Below are 16,722 nucleotides of genomic sequence, written 5' to 3' on the forward strand. Positions count from 1 at the left end.
CCTCATTACAGCTTTGGTTCAAAAATGGACAAAAGAGCTGAACTGCCAAGATGAGATGAGAGTGACTGCCCTTGACATCAAGGCAGCTTTTCACCAAGTGTGGCATCAAGGAGCCTAGTAAAACTGGAGTCAGTGAGAATCAAGGGCAAAACCCTCCCTGGTTGGAGTCATACCTAGCACTAAGAAAGTTGTCGGAGGTCAGTCATCTCAGCTCCAGGACATCACTGCAGGAATTCCTCAGGGTAGTGTCCTCGGCCCAACCATCTTCAGCTGCTTCACCAATGACCCTCCTTCCTTCATAAGGTCAGAAGTGGGGATGTTTGCTGATGGTTGTACAATGCTCAGCACCACTCACGACTCCTCGGATACTGAAGCAGTGCATGTCCAAATGCAGCAAGACCTGGACAATATCCAGGCTTGGGCTGACAGGTTGCAAATAACATTCGCACCACACAAATGGCAGCCATGACCATCACCAACAAGAGACATATAAATACTGTGGCTATGAGAGATCAGAGGGCTAGGAATCCTGCGATGAGTATCTCACCTCCTGACTCCCCAAAGACTGTCCACCATCTACAAGGCACGAGTCAGGAGTGTGACAGAACTCGCCACTAGCCTGGATGTGTGCAGCTCCCAGAACACTCAAGGAGCTCGCACTATCCAGGACAAAGCAGCCGCTTGATTGGCACCCCAAACACAAACATTCACTCCCTCCACCACCGATGCACAGTAGCAGCAGTGCGTACCATCTACAAGGTGGACTGCAGGAATTCAACAAGGCTCCTTAGGCAGCACCTTCCAAACCTACGATCACTACCATCTAGAAGGACAAGAGCTGCAGCTAGATGGGAACACCACCACCTGCAAGTTCCCCTCCAGGTCACTCATCATCCTGACTTGGAAATATATCGCCGTTCCTTCACTGGCGGTGGGTCAAAATCCTGGATCTCTCTTCATAACAGCACTGTGGGTGTACCTACAGCACATGGACTGCTGTGGTTCATTAGGGCAGCTCACCACCATCTTCTCAAGGGCAACTAGGGATGGGCAATAAATGCTGGCTCAGCCAGCAAAGCACACATTCCATGAATGAATTTTTTTTTAAATGTTGTTGCCAAGTGTAGGTTCCTTACTCCCAATTAATTCAACACAAACTATGGACTCAGCCTTAGACCTTCATGATTTGTATGGCCAGATTTCATACAGCATAGTGCACTTACTTAATGAGTCTTTGGTGAAGCAAAGGCATTATTTTCTAGAATTTTGAAATATACTTTAATTCACAGAGTTATGAACAATAACAGAAACAGAATGTTTTTGTTGACATTATTCTTGAATAATACATATAACATTATAATAACATCTTAATTAGTGGTCAGAAGCATCACTACAGTTCTCACTGAATGAATCCATCTTCCTAGCAGCACATGAACGCCATACAAGTGGCTGATCGCCAGCTGACTCATAGGGTGAGGAAAGGAAAAACATTCGATTCACTTCACTGATGGAAACATCTTGAAGGCCTGGGATTGCTCCTTCAACATATGGTTTGCTCTGTTGGCTTTTTGCATAGTTGTCTGAAAGAAAGAATTGTTCTTGATAAGAACTGCAAAGATAATGAACTTAGCATGTAAATTAACAGATGTATCAGTGACATTAAATATTTCACACTACCCAAATTATCCCTCTCCCACATGTATGCATACAAACACAGAAGTGAACACAGATTTAGGTACACAACTTTTAGGGAGACCATGGAAGCTAGTATTATTCTTACTCATCTTTTTCCTATCTTACTTTCCTATCCTTACTCATCTCTCCTATCTTCCCTTATGCCATCTCTGAACTCACCTCATCCACAATGCCCACCTCTTGTACCTCAGTTTGATTCTCACAAAACTGCTGATCACCCAATTTCCCCTCCTGGTACCCATGTTAGTTGACATTGTTAATGGTTCTATCCCCTCAGGTTTCATCTCTCTCTCTCTCTCCTTTAAACCTGCAACCATCAAGCCCCTCCTCAGAAAACCAAACCTTGACACCACCATCCTTGCAAATTTCAAGCCCATTTCCAACCTCACTTTCCTCTCCAAAATCCTTGAATGTGCTGTTGCCTCCCAAATCCATGTCCAGCTTTCCTGCAACTCTATGTTTGAAACTCTCCAATCAGATTTCTGCCCTTGCCACAGTACCAAAAAGCTCATATCAAAGTCGCAAGCAAGACCCTATGTTACTGTGACAAAGACAAACTTTCCCTCCTTGTCCTTCTTGACCTGCCTGCAGCCTTTAACACAGTTGACAACACCATCCTGCTCCAACACCCCCCTCCACTGTCAGCCAGCTGGCTAGGACTGCTCTCACCTGGTTCCAATTTTATCTATCTAACTGTAGCCCAAGCATCATTTGCAATGGCTTCTCTTCCAGCTCCTGCACTACATGTTGCCCCTCAGCAACATCATCTGAAGGCACAGCGTTAGTTTGCACATTTACACACAGGTCTATTTCACCACCATCTCTCGTGACTCCTCCACTGTTGCTAAATTATCAGACTGCTTATCTGACATCCAGTACTAGATGAGCAGAAATTTCATCCAATTAAATATTGGTAAGACTGAAGCTATTGTTTTCAGTCCCTGCTCCAACTCCCATTACCTAGGTACTGACTGCATCAGTCTGAGATTAAGCCAGTTTGCAACCTGCACGTAATATCTGACTCAGAGATGAGCTTCTGACCATATATTCGTGTCATCACTAAAACCATTAATTTCCACCTTAGTAACAGCCCCCAACTTTAACCCTGTCTCAGCTCATCTGCTGTTGAAACACTCTGTTACTCTATATTTGATTATTCCAACTCACTCCTGGCTGGTCCTCCACATTCTACCCTCTGTAAACTTGAGGTCGAAAACTATGCTGCCCAAGTCTTAACTGGCCCACAGTCAGTCCACCAGTCACTCCTCTGCCCACTGACCTACACTGGCTTGCAGTTAAGCAATGTCTTGATTTTAATGTTCTCATTCTTGTTTTCAAATCCCTCCATGGCCTCACCCCTCTCCATGTCTGTAATCTCCACCAGTCCCAGCTGTGCTAATTAAATTCCGGCTCAAGTAACCTCCAATTCAATCATTCCATCATTGGTGGCTGTGTCATCAGTTGCCTCGGTCCTAAGCTCTGGAATACTTCCCTGCACCTTTCCGTCTCTCTACCTCACTTTCCACCTTTAAAAAACTACATTTTTAACCAAGTTTTTGCTCACTGAGCCTAATATTTCCTTGCGTGGCTCAGTGTCATGATTTGTTTTATAGTGCTCCTGTGAAGCTGTTGTATTAAGTAGTTTGTAACCAGAAAAGTTTAGGGGGAATATTTAATGCAGGTGTTCAAATTAAGAAGCATTTTGATAGAGTAGATAGGGAGAAACTGTCTCCACTGGCAGGAGGGTTGATAATCAGTCACGGATTTAAGATAATTTACAAAAGAATCAGTGAGGAGATGGGGAGAAATATTTTTGCACAGCAATTTGTTAGAATCTTGAATGCAGTGCCAGAAAGGCCAGTTGAAGTCAATTAATAAGAACACAGGAAATTGGAGCAGGAGTAGACCATTCGTTCCATTGAGTCTGCTTCGTCATTTCAAAAAAATCATGGCTGATCTGACTGTGGCCTAAACTCCACTTTCCTGCCTATCCCCATAACTCTTTACTCTCTTGTAGATCAAAAATCAATCTAACTCAGCCTTGAATATATTCAATGACCGTGCCTCCACTGCTCTCTTTGGAAGAGAATTCCAAAGGCCCACAACCCTCAGGGAGAAAAATAAATTCCTCCTCATCTCTGCCTTAAATGGAATACCCCTCATTTTTATTTTTAAACTGTGCCCCCTAGTTCTATGCTTCCCCACGAAGGGAAACATCCTCCCAGCATCTACCCTGTCAAGCCCCCTCAGAATAATTCAATTCAATAACTTTTAAAAGAGGTTTGGATATATACTTCATAAATGTGCAGTTCTATAGGTAAAGAGCAAGGAAATAGAATTAACTGGAAAGCTCTTTCAAAGATCCACAATCGGCCAAAAGGGCTCCTTCTGTGCTTTAAGATTCTATGAAGCCACCTTTCATCATATGATGGATGCAGCATGTAAATCAATGTAGCTTACAGATTTAAAAGAAACGTTTCTTCCAATAGGCTTAAGGTCAGAGCACAAAACTGCCCTAATTCTGTACGAAATCGACCCAAAAGTAGAAATGTAAAAGAGGGGGTCCCATGAAGGCCAGAGCTGAGGGCTGCCGTGGAGACGTTGTACTCTGAGTTTTACTTTGCACCCCGTATCCTTTAGATAACTTCAGTTCACAGGAGCCAAGGACTCGGTGCATAAACTGAAGAGTACTTTCCATCCCTAGAGCTATCTGGATTCTTGCCAGAAAATCAAATATTCAACACAAATTTTCATCCAAACATTTTACAGAAGATCAGAACTGGTTGATTTAAAACAAAATGAATCATTCCCAGTAGAAGAAATAAACCAACAAGTTATTTGATGATCACATAGTTCCAGCAGCATTTTCAATACTACTCTGACTTACACTGCTATTTCTTGTCAGATCTGATAGTCAGACTCACCTGTAACAGTATCTACAGAGTCCAGTGGAGCAGTACTCATCATGTTAATTCCACAGAGTAAAATGTAAGCAATCACTATGACGACAAGGACGTAAATGGGCAAGGCCACAGCCCAGTATCTATGAAAAAAGTTAGTAGTGGGTTAAATCATAAATGAATGTACATTGTGATGTTAGAATTCTAAGAAGAAAATCTATGCATATTTTGTTAAGAAAAATGTGAAATTATAAATTCTGGGAAGATGGGTTTTAACATTAAAATAGTTAATTTTATTACCAATTCATATCTGGTTTATTCCCATTTCCACATTTATACTTGCTATGGATTTCCAGAGAAACATATTTCAGGCAAAATAATAACAGAAGCTGAGACATTTCGAAACTACTAGTACATTTTCCTTCTTTTCACTTAGGAGAGTGGGAATGTTGATACATACCAAGAAGTAAAGAAAACAATTTGCACTTATATAACATCGTTCTTGTCCTCAGGATTTCCCAACACACTATCAGCCAGTTGAAGTGTTACCCTTGTTTGTGTACAGCAAGATCCCAAACAGCAGTATGTGAAGTGGAAACAACTGTTCCCTCTGACACACAAATGTTATTATTAATTTTGTGTTAAATTGCTGCTCAATGCTATGCTAAATAGAGATGAGACATTTTGATTTAATGTAATATATTTCTGCAGCTGTTTTAAACTATCTATGCTGGAAATTCTTAAGGGAAGAAAACCTTTATGAAAACACTTTTTAAAATATTAGTGGAGCCTGGGATCTTTCAGGTTCAGATACTCAATTAATAAATACACAAATATAGAGACAACCATGAGAAAAATGTTCTACGCTTTAATGTGGAGCCCCAATTATTATTAATTTAATTTTTATTGATACTTACTTCTGTGGCCAGTAAGTGAGACCCACCGAGTGTAGCCAAGGTTCTGGAACATAGGCCCATACTAAATACAGAACTGTTAAATGGAAGAACAAATAAAAGCTATTGCAAAAAGAGAACAAGTGCCATGGTAACAGCCTGTTTCACCAACTCCTGCTTATTTAAGGTTTAAACGAATTTCATTCTGCATTGTTAAATGGTTTCAGTGTAATTTTAAATGACCATTAATTAGCACTATTAGCACCAGCGTGACCACACCATGCTGGTTTGGCTAAGGCCAAAGTTACATTCCAGACCTGTTTCAGTTCTATGAGGTTGCCAAACTAGACTTCAGACTCAAGCTGCTCTGATGCTAGAGATACAAAAAGAGCAAGCATTTCGTAAATAAACTGAGTAAGCCTGCTCTTTTCTCAGGGTACAATTGTACTACATTACAGTAATGATTTTGATTCATACTAATACTGCAAATATATATTAAATACAACCTGAATCCAGAATTAGTGATAGCATAAATCTGACCCAAGTGAAATGAGAAAATTCCATTAGAAGGGAGCAATTGGCACAATGGTTGTTATTAGTAATCGAGAGGCCCAGACTAATAAGTTTTTTCAGCAAGTTGGTGCCAGTAAAGTGACATCAACGTATCAGATTATCATAAAAACTGGTCCAGTATTTTCCTTTAGTGAAGGAAATCTGCCATCCTTACCAAGTCTGACCTAAATATAACTCCTGAACCGTACCAACATTGTTGACCCTTAACATCCACCTAAAGTGGCCTAGCAAGCCGTTAGGAAGGCCTACTACCAACTTCAGCCCTCTGGGAATGAGGATGGGCAATAAAACTTTGGTCTTACAAGCAACAAAAAAGGGCAACTAGATTTGCTATAACCAATTGCTATTCGTTAATCCCTGGGGGCATTAATGACGTTGGATCAGTCAGCATTGGTCTCAGCTGTGAAGCTCCTTATAGTCAAATAATCTGCCATGGTTATGAACACTTTTTTGGTAGAAGGGATAGGGAAATCAAAGGGCAACTAATTGTACCCAGCAAGGAATCAAACCCTTTGGAAAAGAAGTGAGGGGAGAAATTGATGAGAAAAAAGTATACCACCTCTCTCCTCCACTCCAGATCCTATTGGTATTAGTCATAAACTCCATCAGTACTTGTACTTCACAGTCAGTTCACGCCAGATCAAGTGTCTTGTAGAACAAAATCATTCCCAAACATTCTCCAGTTATAGCTTTTACGTGAGCTTCTCTTTTTTTTTAAGTCCGAGGTTTATTACGCTAGGACCCTCTCTCAGGACTTACATGGTCAGCAAGGAACTATTTTTATAACACTGACCAAAATTAAGGCAGGGAAAGCAACAGCTTAAATTGAAACATGGGAACTATTCTCTGCTATTCATAGCAACACTAAAATGAAGGCATTTTAATTTAGTACACTTACTGTTACTTACTGAATGCAAACTTTGAGGCGAGGAACAAGACAAATCCATAAATAGCCCTTTCAGGTAATGGTGAAGGGGAGTTTACCACCATTGTTCATTTCTGAGAAAGATGAGTTGGCTTTCACTGGGAACACTAAAATATCCTTTGGAGAGATCCTGGAACGTCATCGGGCTGAACAGCTACAATGCAAATTAATTCATACATTATACAGGGATTCCTTACTTAACATTGTAGTTGTGTTCCTGAAAAGGGTGACTTTCAGCAAAACAGCATTAAGTGAATCAGATTTTTCCATAAGAGTTAATGTATAAACTGGAGTTAGGTTCTTTTGAGCACATTTACAAAATATGATAGATACAATACTTATTCTTGTGATTATGTGCAATAATAATCCAGTAATTTAACAGAAGTACAATTATGGCCACAAAATACTGCTTGTTTGCGAGCTTGCTTATTGCCACCAGAGAAAAAAATGATAGTGCAATGTTTTGTTGTTTATCTTACAAAGGCATAATAGCCTCTCTGTAACACCCTTCAAAAAAAACTCACTAACAGTTTTAAGGTTTATGCTTAATATTCAATCCCAGCTTTTTAACTCTTATTGCAACTCGATACTCCTATTCCATGAGCCTCTCCTGGGACCAACATCAGACTCAAAGCTTACAGGATCATCCACTTCCTTGTGATTACATTTATTTTAAGATCACATAGAGGCTGACAGTTTTATTTAACCCATCAGTCTGGATTCAATTCAAACCAAAATCACAGAAGTTGAAGCTTATTCCGTATCCATTCTCTTCTTTCTTTTATTTAAATATATACAGGAGGTCAGTTTTGTTTTAATTGCTCTATTTTTTTCTCTAGGGCTATAAGACAAATATAAGGCAAATAAGGCCTTATATGCTTCCCATGACGAAACGATAGCAACGTCGATTCTATCATCGATTGATCCCCAGCTCAATTGGCATGTTGACTTCAAATAACAGTCCGAGCTGCTCACTGAAGCCAAGCCTTCCTGTTAAAACAGCTAATCCCAATGGGAAACCATTTGAATAATACCAGGAGCGTGCTGGGCTGATTAAAACCTGGATTCCTCGACCAGGACTCAATGAATCTTCAAGGTAAACATCAGAAGTCCAACCCCCGCAGACCCATTCCGCCCCTTGCCCGAGGCTTTGAAGTTGGCAAAATCTGAGATACCGAGTGCAATTGATGCAACATCCCCTCCCTTCAATTTCGGTTACAGATAACTATAAATTAATAATAAGTCATTGGCGACCCGAACCTTATCCTGACACCCAGCACCTCCCTCCCTCTCTCTCTGATTGATGCTCGAACGATCTTTTCCGATTGGGCGGAGCCAAATTCCTACATCGCCTCAACCTTTTTCCGCCCCCCACCTACAAATACTTCGGATTAGTGGACGGAGTGAGACCAGGCGCGTATTTGGAATCGGAGTCAGTCCCCCCAGTATCAACGCCAGCGAAACGCGCGTACTAACATCAATTTGTTCCGCACCAACATGGCGGCGCTTCCGGCACAGCACGCATGCGCCAGCCTGCCCCCCCCCCCCCCCCCCGCGCTACAGGTCTCATAGTCAGCAGCTGGAATAGACACACACTGGGCAGTGTGGAGCAATCCAAACTCTGCAGATAATGTACAGTGTGGAGCAATCCAAACTCTGCAGATAATGTACAGTGTGGAGCAATACACACTCTGCGGATACTGTACAGTGTGGAGCAATACAAACTCTGCAGTTATTGTGCAGTGTGGAGCAATAGAAACTCTGCAGATACTGTACAGTGTGGAGCAATACAAGCTCTACAGCTATAGTACAGCGTGGAGCAATAGGAACTCTGCAGATATTGTGCAGTGTGGAGTAGTATGAACTCTGCAGATACTGTACAGCGTGGAACAATACAAACTGCAGCTATTGTACAGTGTGGAGCAATACACACTCTGCAGCTTTTGTACAGTGTGGAGCAATACACACTCTGCAGCTTTTGTACAGTGTGGAGCAATACAAGCTCTGAAGATATTGTACACTGGAACAATACACACTGCAGATATTGTACAGTGTGGAGCAATACAAGCTCTGCAGCTATAGTACAGTGTGGAGCAATACAAACTCTGCAGATAATGTACAGTGTGGAGCAACCAAAACTTTGCAGATATTGTACAGTGTGGAGCATTACGAACTCTGCAGATACTGTACAGCATGGAACAATACAAACTGCAGATATTGTACAGTGTGGAACAATACAAACTCTGCAGCTATTGTACATTGCGGAGCAATATAAACTAGATATTGTACAGGGACAGCTGTAACAGATACACTGGGCAATGTGGAGCAATATAGAGGAGGCGGTGGCATTGTAGTATTGTCACTGGGCTGCTAATCCAGAGACCCAGGGTAATGCTGTGGTGACTTGGGTTCAAATCCCACCACGGCGGCAGATGGTGAAATTTGAATTCAATCAAAAGTCTAATGATGACCATGAAACCATCTGGTTCACTATTGTCCTTCAGGCAAGGAAATCGTACCTGGTCTGGTGCCAACATATGACTCCAGACCCATAGCAATGTACAGTGTGGTTGGTTCTTAAATGCCCTCTGAAATGGTCCAGCAAACCACTCAGCTATATCAGCTGCTAAAAAGCCTAAAAGGAAAAGAACCTGGCCACGGAATAGAATCGACCTAGGTACCGGAAAAGACAATGGCAAAATCCTCTTTACTAACAGCTGAGGGCTAATTGGGAGAGCTGTTTCACAGACTATTCAAGCAACAGCCTGACATAGTCATACCCACGGAATCAGACACCAGACACCACCATCTTTAATGATTATTGCACAGACACACCCAGACACCACCACCTTTAATGATTATTGCACATGCACACCCAGGTCCGTCTGCTCCTGCACCCCCTTTAGAGTAAAACCCTTTATTTTGTACAGTCTCTCCACGTTTTTCCTACCAAAATGTATCACCTCACATTTATCAGCATTAAACTTCACCTGCCACCTATCCACCCATTCCATCAACTTATTTATGTCCTACTCACAGTTTATGATGCGTCCAAGTTTTGTACCATCTGCAAATTTTGAAATTGCCCCCTGTCCACAGGGTCTAGATCATTAAAATACATCAGGAAAAACGAGGGTCCCAATACTGACCTCTGGGGAACTGCACTCCAGTCCGGAAAACATACATTAACCATTACTCTCTGTTTCCTGTCACTCAGCCAGATTTGTATCCATGTTGTTACTGTCCCTTTTTAGCCAACTCTCTATTTTCATGCCCATGTAATTGTTTATCAGCCACAAATTTCTTGCCCTCAAACTGAATATGAAATTCTATCACGTTATGATCACCCCTACCTAGAGGATCCTTTACTATCAGGTTATTAATTAATCCTGCCTCTTTATATATTACCAGATCTAAAATAGCCTGTTCTGTGGTTGGTTTCAGAATATATTGTTCTAAGAAACTGTCCCAAATACACTCAATGAACTCATCCTCCAGGCTACTTGTACCAATGTGATTCCTCCAATCTATATGAAGATTAAAATCACCTATGGTTATGATAGTAACTTGCTTGCAAGCCCCAATTATTTCTTGATTTATACTCTGTCCAACAGCATAACTACTGTGAGGGGAGCCCCCACTAGTGACTTCCTTCCTTCACTGTTTCTTATCTCCACCCAAACTGATTCTAACGAACCAAGATCATTTCTCACTACTGTACTGATCTTGTACTTTATTAACAGAGCAACCCCATTTCCTTTTCCTTTCTTCCTATCCTTCAAAAATGTCAAATATCCTTGAATATCCAGGTTCAAGCCCTGGTCACTTTGCGACCATCTCTGTAATGGCTATTCTATCACACTCATTTAAATCTATTTGTGCTAACAATGAGTCCATCTTATTACAAATGCTGCGTACATTCAGATACAGAGCCTTTAGTGCTGTCCTTTTACCATTTTTCCCTCCTCTGATCTTATTTGCTGGTGCATTCCTATGTTTGAACACTCTGTCCCTTCCTGTCACATTCTGGTCATCATTATTGCTACCACTATCCTGCACTATTGCTTTGTCCTTTCTCTTTAACTTTCCAAATGTCCCCTTCCATGAACCCTCCCCTCCACTACACACACATGGTCTGTAGCTATCCACAAAACTGGCTTTCATAAAATGAACCAGCACAGAACAAAACCATTCATCCCATTGTGCACATGCTGGCTCTTTGTAAGTTATCCAGCCAGTCCCACTGCCTTTCCCACAAAGTCCTTCAAACCTTTTTCTTCCCCTCAAGTACACATCCAACAGTGCATTCCAAATCATAAAAACTTGTTGCATAAAAAATTCTCATGTCGCCACGCTTTTGTGTTGTCAGTTACTTTAAATCTTTGTCATCTGGTTATTGAGCCTTCTGCCTTTAATTTCTTATGTACTCTGCATCATAACCTTTCATGATTTTGAATACCTCTAGTACATCCCCCCTTAACATTCTCTACTTCAAGGAGAACAATCCATCCTCTCTAGACTCTCCACGTAACTAGGTGCAGAGTAAATGGTGCTATTTTAGTAAATCTCCTCTGCACCCTCTATAATGCCTTTACACCCTTCCAATGTTCAACTGGGCACCTAACCAGTGATTTGTAAAGTTTAGCATAACTTCCTAGTGTTCATACACATACCTCTATTTATAAAGCCAAGGATTCCATATGCGTTTTTTATGGACTTCTCGGCTAGTCCTGCCACCTTCAAAAAGATTTGTGTATGTGCACCCAAACCCAACTGACACATTGCTTCCTGGCTGTTTCGTCTCCCAACTGACTGAGTCATTGGGGGTATTTTTAACATAACCCATCCATTCAGAAACTCATGAGATTGTTTCACTTCAATGGAGAGTAAAATTTACATTGGTGTAAAACTGGCATTGCAACTGACCTTGTCTGCTGCACATGGGTGGGTTAGACTAAATTGCCCCAATGGGAGATTGAGATTGTTATATAGGTTTTTTGGGCATAAAATCTAGCCCAATGTCGTTTTAAGGTATCGGTATTCCTTTCTGAGTTACTGTGAACAATGGATACATTGCCAACATTAATGCATGCATGTAGACAATTTTTATAAGCATGTTGACAACATCCAGCACCACCCATCCAACACCACCATTGGTTCCATAACTGTGTAGCCAGACTGTTTGTCCAACATTAGGTCATAGATGAGACACAATTGTTCCAAAAATCCACTGCCCCCATCCTGTTCCATGCTAGTTTTCACTCATTCATTATTCTCCTCACAAATCTCTATTGGCTCTTTGTACTTCAACAATTTGAATTCAGAATCCTTGTCTTTTTTTACAAATTCTTCATGGCCTCACTCCACTCTGCATCTGCAATCTGCATACTTGCCCATGCAACTTGACCCTTCAATTCTGCTGTTTGTGCCGAATCCCCTTCTGTCATTGCAGAACTAGTGGCAAAGCTTTCAGTCACCTCAGTTATCTTTGGCATATTATTTCTCTCCCAACCTTTAAAAACTTTCATAAAATATCTGTCCTAACCAGGATCCTTCAGGATCCATTTCCCCTCTGTGGCCACTTACACCATTTTTCCAGGATTTTTGATGAAGTATTTGGCAGGAGATCAAAAGAACCCTCAAACTTCCAGGCAAGTCTTTAACCGCTTGGCCTTTAAGAAAGCTCTCTTCTGTTTTTTATTTAAATGCACAAGATCATGATACTATCTAGATGGCAAGGAAACAGCACCAGTAGCACTGTATCAGTGTTTACTTAAATCATAATTCTTGGTCTCTGTGACAGACAATCTCTGTGATAGCCCAGCTAAGGGAGGAGAGACACACCACAGGGGTGAGCAGGTATAAACCCACATTTCACCATTCCATATCACTGTCAACAAACCAACGCAAATGCCACAAATGAACATTATGAATGTTTTTGCATTCATTCTGACCATGCATGTGTACCTGGCCTTTTGTGCTGACACTCTCACTCTAGAAGCCCCTCGAAGTGAGGAGGACACTTGCCACGGAGTACAGCCCGTGGCAAGAGCTTGCGTGTGGTGTTTCAACATAGGGAGACAACAGCTACACGGTTCTGGCTGACCAGGAAACTCTCCCACTCTTACCACCTGTATTGGAAGGAATATACAGGTTGATAATCACCCTGTTTGGCCACATTATGAACGCACCTTCTGTGGCCATCAAGTCCTGAATGGTATTTGAACCCGGAGCTTCTGGCTCAGGTAGGGACACTACCCACTGCGCCACAAGACATCCCTTTTGTGACGACTACCTAGAACAGTAATAAGCACCTAAAATCTATATATTTTTCTCCCCTAGTATCATAGTCCCTGCTTCAATCCCAGATATGTGGCGATTGTTGATCTCAGTGTTGTAGTAGGGGGCACCATAATTGCCTTCAACATTCTTGAACCAGTGGGAATCAAATCAGCCAGGGTTTCCACTTTCTGAAAAGTTTGCATGCACAGATGTCAGATGAAGATATGTTCAAATTCACGGGTGATGCCCACCATGGTTGAGTAATCTGCCGACATTCACTGCTGACACTTGCACATGAAGTGTATTCGCTTGGCCGTGGTTCAAGCAGGCTGTCAATGGAATTATACTTAATTCAGTAAGAAAGCAACAGGAAGGGAGCCTAAATTGGGAAAAAAATATACTTCACAGTTGTACTTTATCTCAACTCGGATAGAAGGTTAAAAATGAACATTCCCACTTTCCCCAGCTATTACAAATATCTGTCCCTGTGCCTCTACACTGCTGCTGCAAGTGAATATCAGATATTGCTGCAATCACTCAGCATTTAAGTTTTAATGGGAGTTTAGTCCATTACAGGATAAGTAATCAATAATGGAGTCTGAGCTATGTAAACAGAAAGTGTTAAATACTTTCAACCCAGCCAGTGAAGATTTGTCCACTAATCACCCTTGTCTAAGTACACAAAAACGTAATAACATATCTGATCCCCCCGCAGTGCTCCATTACAAAGGCACAAAACGTGATGACACATCTTGCACTGATCTTTGATAAGCAAGGGTCTGAGACCGGCAGGAAAATTAAAGTCAGCAAAAGTTCATCATTGCAGTTGACCTTTGTATGCCCTGTGTGGACATTCCTGGTCAATGGAATGTCACAGGGTCACTGACTGGTCAGTGCAACAATCAGTGATAACAGAGGTCCAAGGATCTCTCAACTCTTCTGCTTTAATAAGGATGCACTGCACTGACATTGAGCAGCAGTAGTGTGTGCAAGACTACAAAATCAGCTGATCTGCTGTTAATCAAAAAAACCATGTCCCTACCCCAAAGTAATCCAAATTTCACTCTTTCAACACATTGGAGATTGAGAGGTATGACCTGTTCTCCTTCCAATCTGCATTCAAACTAAATCAGACATCGTAGCAATATATGCACTACTGTACAAACAGAAGAGGTTTTTAACCTATGCAGATGCATTTTCTGAGAGAATACTTTTCTTTTAATCTATTGGCTATATTGATTAGAGAGGCTGGAACTAGGAAGCATTCTGCTGCTCAAGCTAGAACAAGCTATTGGTTCTATACTCAAATAGTATGCTGAAAATTCTTATTAACCCCAAATAATTACAGAAGTGCCATACATTGAGTGAGCTGAATACAATACTCAAGATAATGGAATTCCTTTCAACATGACTGATCCAAGATAGGTGTTGCTGATTGAAGCCCCAGCTTGGGTGAACCACAGACCAATGATAAACTTATGCCTCCTCTCTTCCATTCACCAGATGGTGTACAGGTGTACTTAGTCCCCTTGTGATCTCACCAAATATAAGCCTAGATTTACCTGAATATTCTTATCAACCATAGCAACTTGGTTTTTATATTCTCAGGATATGGGTGATGCTACATTTACTACCCATCACTGTTTGCCTTGAAAAGATGGTGGGCTTCCTGCTAGCACTTGGTTTGTACAACTGGGAGGCTTACTTGGTCACCTCAGAGTGTACCAAGAGTCATAGGCATTGTGAGCTGGAGTTTCATGTCAGCTTGGCCAAGTAGGACTGGAAGTGGATTTTTGCAATGGTGATCACATTTTCTAGTGCCAGACTTCAAATCACCAAATTTATTGAACTCATCCTCTCTGAGTTGCTCATCCAGTAGCATAACTGCCATACCATTGTACATGGCAATAAAAAGAAAACTTTTATTTATCCTAGATTTACTACATAATAATTTTTTTCCAGAAAAATGGCTCTGGTTTTGAGATTTATGGTATTATCCAAACGTCTTTACGAGACTGTTGCCATCTACATTTTCCCTCTCAATTTTCTAAATGGTATACATTATTATAGCACCTTTCACACTATTTCAAAGCCCTTTACATAATTAATTACTTAGAAGTGCAGGGACATTGTTACCTGGACAAAAACAGAAACCACTCTATTCTGCACAAGCAATGTCCCATAAACAGCAATAAAATTCATGTTATTTTGGTTGAGAGAAATGTTGCCTGGAGCACATGGACAATTTCCTGTTTTTGTTTTGAATAGTTGATGTTCCCTACAGAGAATGGCACCTCTGTCAATGCAGCACTCTTTAAATATTGATTGAAGTGGTAACTCAGATTGTGAGCTAAAGTCATGGTGCATTAGCGTCTTGAAATGTTTTACTGTGTTAAAGGCACTATATAAATAGCTGTTGTGTGGCTTAAAATGATAAATCTCTTATCTAGAGGCCAGAGAGCAATACACTGAACTGACTTCACACTGCTTGCTGCTCTTTTTCCCTCTCCCTGAGCTTGGGCACTGGTGACATCTGAAACCTTAATTAATTATTGAACCTGGACAATGAGCATGGCAAGCCATTCATTTATGAGGGTCATCACGGCTCAATAAAAGATACATTCGACATCTATACATGCACTTTTCCAGCAGAAATCACTGGATGTCAATTACAAGTGGGAACCCTGGTGATTTTTCTCCTCAAAAGCCCAACAATTGTATAAACATTTATAGTGTCACTGTTGTTATCCTCTTTGAAATAAGCAAGTACAGCACAGACAAACCCAACCTATGGCTTTCTTAAATAAAAGCAAAATACTGTGGATGCTGGAGATCTGAAATAAAAACAGGAAGTGCTGGAAAAACACAGCCAGTCTGGAAGTATCTGTGGAGAGAGAGAGAGAAACAGAGTTAACGTTTCAAGTCCCAAGATAACTCTTTTTCGGAACCGAAGAGAGGTAGGAATGGTGATGGGTTTTATGCTGTTGGAAAAATGCGGGGAGGAGCATGTGGAGCAAAAGAGAAGGTCAGGGATAAGGTAGAAGCCGGGGGAGATTAAATGACATGGAACACAAGGAAAAGGGAGTGGTATTGATAGTAAGAACGACCAAAGCATTGGTCCAGAGTAGGTGTTAATAGAAGAATAAAGGTCAGCACTGTCTGAAAACAAAATAGCAGAATGTGTTATAGCAGAATAAAGGTCCATGCTGTCTGAAAGTAAAAACATGAGAACAAGATACAGACTGGCACTTTGGGGAAAAAAAGAAAATTCAAAATGGAGGACAGAGTTCCTGGTCTGAAATTGTTGAACTCAATGTTGAGTCTAGAAGGCCGTAAAATGCCTAATCGGAAGATGTGGTGCTCGTGTTGGGCTTCACTGGAACATTGTAGCAGGCCGATGAAGAAATGTGAGCATGAAAACAAGATGGTGAATTGAAACAGCAAGCGACAGGAA

General features: G+C 41.2%; 1 protein-coding gene across 9 annotated transcripts; it reads right to left on the reverse strand.

The window, feature by feature from the left end:
* Positions 1-1,257: 1,257 nt before the first annotated feature.
* Positions 1,258-8,500, reverse strand: pigp (phosphatidylinositol glycan anchor biosynthesis, class P). 9 transcript variants are annotated; one of them, XM_078560256.1, is made up of 5 exons: positions 8,463-8,500; positions 6,970-7,140; positions 5,513-5,585; positions 4,620-4,738; positions 1,258-1,580 (listed from the first exon to the last, which is right to left on the reverse strand). In XM_078560256.1, exons 2-5 carry the CDS (start codon positions 7,049-7,051, stop codon positions 1,372-1,374), a joined length of 483 nt encoding a protein of 160 aa, XP_078416382.1. In that variant the 5' UTR covers positions 7,052-7,140; positions 8,463-8,500; the 3' UTR covers positions 1,258-1,371. The 9 variants fall into 9 exon arrangements, with proteins under 9 accessions (XP_078416382.1, XP_078416384.1, XP_078416379.1 ...); XM_078560258.1 differs by lacking the exon at positions 8,463-8,500 and adding an exon at positions 8,366-8,452 and having other exon boundaries at positions 6,970-7,116; XM_078560253.1 differs by lacking the exon at positions 8,463-8,500 and adding an exon at positions 8,362-8,452.
* Between the last annotated feature and the right edge of the window lie 8,222 nt (positions 8,501-16,722).

The sequence above is a fragment of the Cetorhinus maximus genome, chromosome 16 (genome assembly GCF_964194155.1).
Source record: "Cetorhinus maximus chromosome 16, sCetMax3.hap1.1, whole genome shotgun sequence".
Classification (NCBI taxonomy): domain Eukaryota; kingdom Metazoa; phylum Chordata; class Chondrichthyes; order Lamniformes; family Cetorhinidae; genus Cetorhinus; species Cetorhinus maximus.